Here is a 6,828-nt window from a genome sequence, read left to right on the forward strand (position 1 = left end):
TTAGACCCAAAATAAATTTAAATGTGTTTACATAACTTAAAATTAGATACTACGTGATTCATATTTTAAAGTAAAATAATAAGTTATTTCACAGTACCACGTGATTTAGGCATTTTTCTGTTTAATTCAAATATTTTTCAGAATTAAAATCAGACATTGTCAACTGACTTTAGTTTTGTCAAAACAATAAGTTAGTTGTTGTAAAATTCATATAGTATGCATGCGCGTACGAGAGTGGTTTTTGCATACAATTTCAATCGCACTAATTATCATTTACAACTAACATCTAGATCACGGGAGTTATAGATGAGATTAAAAATTGCCTAAATTTTGCCGCTTAAATAATATCCGAGGCGAGGCCCCTTAAAGTAACTCAGTTGGAGGGAGTTGAGACTGAGGCTCCTGAATACTAACATCTTCATCCTACTAACATAATAATTATTAATGTATAACTGACTTAACTTTTGATTTTTGGTTCGTTACATATTTTATCTGAAATTGAAACATACGTAACTCATTTTTTACGATTCAATTGACATTTGGAAATTCATCATTTCCGGACATTCTTTGTTGTCTTTTTCAATAAAACTGTATTGATATTTTCATACACTTTTGGAGGTTACAGCTGAAGCATGTCAATCGCTCAAAATATATCGATATTGGATTTTAACTGACTGTATCTAACCAACGTTGCTTTGGTCTACCACGCGGTCTTTTTCTACTAAAACTATTTACAAGTAACGTCTTGACAATACTGTTGTTGGCTCTCTAGACGTAGCCTGCCCACTGAAATCTTGTACCTTTTACAAATTGTGTTATACTTCCTTTCCCATATAGCTGCTTTATCTGTTCATTTGACCTTCTCTCCCACACTTGGGTGTCAGGGTTATACACGGGACCATACATTTTTCTTAAGACCTTTCTTTCAAATATAATAATTTTTTTTTCATCTCCTGCTGTTGTGGCCCAGGTACAACAATCGTATAACACAGCTGGTCTGAGATACGTGGTATATAATGTTTTCCTATACAATAATTTTCACTTTAGCAGACGTAACAGAGCAAAATAACACCCATTACCGGCTTTTAAACGAAGTTTGATTTCATTATGCATGCAATTTATATTATTTATATTGATTCCGAGATATTTAAAGTCATGAACTTGTTGAAAGGACATCCCGTCAACTTGCAAATCTAATTCGTCTTCAGTGCTGCGTACTTTCCTATTCATGTACATATATTTGGTTTTCCCCTGATTTAACAACAACCCCATGTGCTTGCATTCTTTCATTAGGTTCGACATACTGTTTACAATGTCCTGCTTTGTGTCACCCAATATTATTATGTCATCCACGTACGCCAGGAGGGTGTGATTTCCATTTACTTCCATTAGTTGTTGTTGTGAGGTTCTCCGTATCACGCTTTCCAACGCCAAATTAAACAACACAGGCGATAACGGGTCATCCTGTCTTAATCCTTTCACAACTTCAAACGATTCTGATAATTCTCCTTGTACCCGGACGACACAGTTTGTATTATGATTGCCTAATTTTATTAATTTTACTATTTTCGTTGGGATACCCAATTTTGTCAATTATTCCATAATTTGTTTCGGATTATACTATCATATGCTTGTTTGAAATCTACGAACACTAAATTAACGTCTTTATTATATTCATAATGTTTTCTAACGATTTGTCGTAGTGTGAATATGTGGTTTATCGTTGACTTCCCTTTTCTAAAGCAACACTGGTATTCACCAATCACTCGCTCTGATATATCTTGTATTCTTTTTAGGAGAAACGTCGCTAAAACCTTTTATCCCACATCTAGGAGAGATATACCTCTATAATTTTCTACACAATTAGGGTCACCTTTTTTTTTAAATATTTGACAGATAATTTATGTTCTCCATTCGATAGAAATTTCTTCTTTGTGTCCTATCCTAGATATAAGATTGAATAACTCATCCGTTAGTTTAGAGCCTCCTAGCTTAAGTAGTTCTCCGCCGATTCGGTTTTCCCCTGCCACTGTGAGTACATAATATATTAATTTTAGATTTTTATATTACATTGAAACTTCCAGATTATTATATCTCGTAGGCAAATAGTAAATTATAACTATATAGAGAAATGCATTAAAGTTAATATATTATAGAAGAAGCCCTAACTAATTTATAACCAACGTAGGTACTGCCAAATCTATCGAATGCTTCATTTGAGATTTTGAGGGGATTATAATGAGGAGTACTATTACTACTATAACGTATAGGCAGGGCCGAATTTAGTCTATACGCATTTATATACTTGGTCATTCATTAAGCGTAAAACATTATCTTAAAAAGTATAAATATTTTTGAAAATATGTTTTACATAGTATCATTTAAAAACAACATTTTTATTAAAAATTTATATTTTTAAATATTTTTTATCTTTATATTTTTTTATGTTTTTACTTTTTCGAATGACAGCATAGAGTTTTATTTTCATATTCTAAAGTAGAATATTTGTCTAATATTTTCATTCATTAAAAACAAATTTAGAATTTATGAGTTATAAGTATTTTAAAATTAGTTTGGCGGAGTGGAGTGGTATGGGGTTACCCTGCAAAACTTTTGTCCACTAATCCAATTGTCAACTTCAAATACTTATAATCCATAAATTACTCGTCCTAAATTCGATTTTTATGTATCAAAACACTTAGAAAAATATTATGCCTTGGAAAATGAGATTAAAACTCTATGCTGTCTAAAAAGTAAAAAACATTATAAGGATAAAAAATATTTTAACAAAACCGTTTTTTTAACAACTTGAAACTATGTAAAAAAATGTCATCAAAAACATTAATACTTTTTGAGATAATGAGTGTTTGACGTTTAATGAATCTAATTTATTTAATATTTATACAGTTGTATAAATAATATTCTATTTAATTTCTTTAATCTAAAAGTATTTATTAACTAAAGATATTTTATTTTCCAATTTTTTATTTGTGCAGCTGTATTGACATTTTATTATAATTCTAAGTAATGATATATCATAAAGTATATATCATTACACAACATTTGATAATCACTCGACTTAACATGTAACAAGTTTCTTATTTTGTTGTAATTAAAAAACGAATGATTGTTGATACTTGAAAATGTGTCAATTTTCAATTTTTTTAGTTTTATTTTTTATAAATATCAATAAAATTGTCTTTGTTGGGTAAAGAGCGTTAAAATTTAATGATATATTGTTACAATAGCAGTTGAAAAATATTACAAATACATAGGTACAATTTTTTTTTATAGCCATTTAAAGTTCGATTTTTGACAAAATTTATCAAATTTAAAACGTAATAATTATTTTGTAGTTAAAAATGTATAAAATAGATCAACTTTTATAGCTAAGGATTGAAAATTTAAAACAAGATTCCACATAAATATGTTAATATGAATTACTTAATGTCTTTATTCACAATAATATCATAAAATATACTTAGTAATATCATAGGTAGACTGACCGTTTTCACTCATAATCATTTTTTTTATACGATGATATTATAATATCATTGATTTCAAATTTAACACCAACCATAGCCTACTGTACAGCAGAGCAACATCCACTTACCCACCTTTTTTTATATATATTTTTTTTTTTTATAAATATCAATAAAATTGTCTTTGCTGGATAAAAAGCGTGATAAATGAATGCAAGGCTCTTGATATATTATTGTTATAAAGTTATTGTATAAAATTGAAGTAGAAGGCGAATTGCAGTTATTATTCTCTCTAAAATTGTTTATGAACATAAAATATATCCCCACTCAATTCCATCTGTAATTTTATTGGGTTCATTATATTCAATTTTGAATTTATATGTAACACTTACCTGGTTGTGGCTCAGATTGTCTACATTGAATGATTATTGATTTCTGTTATAAATGGTTTTTTGAGTGTTTCTTTTTTTTTTTTTATCATACCCAAAAGTTCAATAATTCAAGTAATGCGGCTTATTAAAAAAGTTTACAGTAAATATACCTGTTATAAAAGTTGTAGAGAACTTTTTTAACAATCGTAAAAAACCAGATATTTATATTTTTATTAATTAGTTAAATAATTAATCAATAAAAATTAAAAAAAAATTGTTTATTTACTATGCGATATTGGACGACTAGAATACGATATCAAAAATCAGATTTATTACGATTGTTAAAAAATGTTCCTCTATAATTTTTATAATAGGTATTTTGACTGTAAATCAGTTCAATAAGCCGTCGTCTACAATAATTAGGGGAACGTGGGGCAAAATGGGGACGCTAAGGTTTTATTAGGAATAAACTGTTTATTTCATATGATATTTTTCTAAAACTACAGTCATATGATCTTTATGTTGTCTAATATAATACCAGTATCAGTTAATAACAATAAAATAATTTTTGACTTAGTGAAAATTAAAAACTTAAAAAGCTCATTTTGCTCATTATATTATTTGGATTTCGGGATTAAGTAGTTCAAAGTACTATTTATGGACCAAAATGATATCTCCCCCCCACCTAGAATACGAATCAAATCTGATTTAGACTGTTAAAAATATTTATTACATAGGTAACCTTTATGATAAGCCAATAACATATTAAATTATTATTTCATATAGTGTAATCAAATTGGTGTTTCCCAAGGTCGTATAAGACTAAACTCAGCAACAGTGCAGGAAACTACTTCATTATTCAAATTTTTATAGCGAGCCACAGCTTTATATTTTCCATAAAAATATACTTTGGGAAAGTTAAAATCTTCAAATTTCTTCTTATCGATCCCTGACGTAACATATGTGCCCTGCAAACATTTAAAAAACAAAATTGTTACAAATGCATAAGTAGGTATGGACGACTGGGTAATACGATTGTAATATGGTCAATATTAAATATTGACTATGTTACTGTAAATGTTATTGTAAATTTTAGATGTTTGATTATGTTAGAAAGCTTTGTCAATGTAGTTTTTTTGAATGATGGCTTTTATAACTGTACTCCAATGGTTGGTATAATTGCAACATTTGGATTATTTTTTTATTCCCATTTACTCAACAATTTTTAAAAAGTTTAGTCTATACGAATTTATATATGACAGAAACATGTTACACAACAGAAAAAAAATGTAATCAAAGAAAAAATGTTAGAATCTTATTTAAAATATATTGTTCATAAAATTGTTACGATTGTACTCAAACCAACCTAATATACTTTGCAAGTGATCGCATTGTTCATTTTGTAATTTATTATTATAATTTAATCAAGTTAAAATACTGATAGTTTAGTTAGTATTGTAAACAAACAAAAAAATAATATTGTACTAACAATATTTTTTTCAATATTATGTTACACCTATATTATAAACGCAGACTCATATCTGGGTAATTTGGTCATCACAATATTATTAAAATTATTTTAAATCTAAATACCATTGGCATAGACTAAACTTGGGATGAAATAAAACAAAGTGTTGTCGATGCGCTAAAACATATCTATAATTGAATTGAAGAAAATATTGTGTTATCCCTTAACATACCTAAATAAATCAATATATACGTCAATAGTCACAAGTCGTTTACAGCTTCCCGATGGATACAACTTAAATGCAATACTAATTCAACCAATTACAACAGTAAACCAATTAAAATGGTATTGTGATTTAAATATTTAGGAATAACGATATTTTAATTTAAAATTGTCAAATACAAACATACAGAATGTTGACAATAACATGAGAAGATTAACTATTCTATTTTAAAAAATTCGTTTTCTAAATAAAATAGTTTCAATACGAGTATATACGGCATTACTTTATTCAATTTTATCCTACGGTAAAACATGCTGGAGAGGCAGAAAGAAAACAAACATAAATACATTACATATTACCCAAAAAAATAAATTAAAAATAGCTTACTGTCTTCAATTTGTATGTAATTTGTATTGTATTTATGTTATCTTGTGAATTATATAAAATTATGTAGATTACGCGTGATGGGTCACCGACGCGGAAGATTAGCATGGCCGCCGAAAGTTATCTAGTTAAGTTCACGCACCGGTGTCAACTGAGAGCCAAATAATTATTTTTTCGTATGCCGGTGTACCCGTGATTATTTACCGCGTGAAATTTGACCTCCCCCGGTAAATATTCACTAGTGAAATTTTACTCCCCCGGTAATATTTCACTAGAGAATATTTACCTCCCGGCGAAAAATTCCGGGGGTAAAATATCACTAGTGAATATTTACCCATAGGTAAAATTTCACTAGAAATATTTTTTTTTATAATTTTATATGAGTATTTGTACAGGTTATAGGATATTTACTTTTTTTATATTTTTCCAATTTCTTAATTACCCAACGTCTTTAATAATAATATGGGTACCTCACAATCATACATGTTTTTTTCTCAAAATGAAGCCACTGAAACAGTAATAGTATGTTCCGGTTAACCCAAATTAGGCTATTTTATTACAATAATACCTACAATGTAAATAATGATATAGTGTAATAGCATTGATAATTAGGTATCTAGTATCTACCTAATCTATTTTATCTTATTGCTTATCGTTGTCGCGCGGCTCGTTTTTCTTTCGTGTGTGTGTGTGTGTGTGTGTGTGTGTGTGTAACTTCATGTCGCCAATAAAAGTTATTTCTTTCTAGCTCACCGTGACAGAGATACGTGTATATCTTTAATAGAATCGCGTATGTTTTGCCCTAATATTTATTCTGACGTATGTGATTTTATAAAAGAATGCGATATTTGCCAGAAAGTTAATCCAGCAGTTTTAAAAGCTTGTTCCAGAACTGCAGCC

General features: G+C 28.5%; 1 protein-coding gene across 1 annotated transcript in view; it reads right to left on the reverse strand.

Annotated features, from left to right (window-relative positions):
* Window positions 1-4,279: 4,279 nt before the first annotated feature.
* LOC107883773 overlaps window positions 4,280-6,828 on the reverse strand; it is an 8,677-nt gene continuing 6,128 nt past the window's right edge. Inside the window, exon 4 of the mRNA XM_016804443.2 lies at window positions 4,280-4,821. Coding sequence (XP_016659932.2) covers window positions 4,645-4,821 — 177 coding nt within the window. The 3' untranslated portion in view covers window positions 4,280-4,644. The remainder of the gene's footprint in view (window positions 4,822-6,828) is intronic.

This window comes from Acyrthosiphon pisum, chromosome A2 (assembly GCF_005508785.2).
Source record: "Acyrthosiphon pisum isolate AL4f chromosome A2, pea_aphid_22Mar2018_4r6ur, whole genome shotgun sequence".
In the NCBI taxonomy this organism is placed as follows: domain Eukaryota; kingdom Metazoa; phylum Arthropoda; class Insecta; order Hemiptera; family Aphididae; genus Acyrthosiphon; species Acyrthosiphon pisum.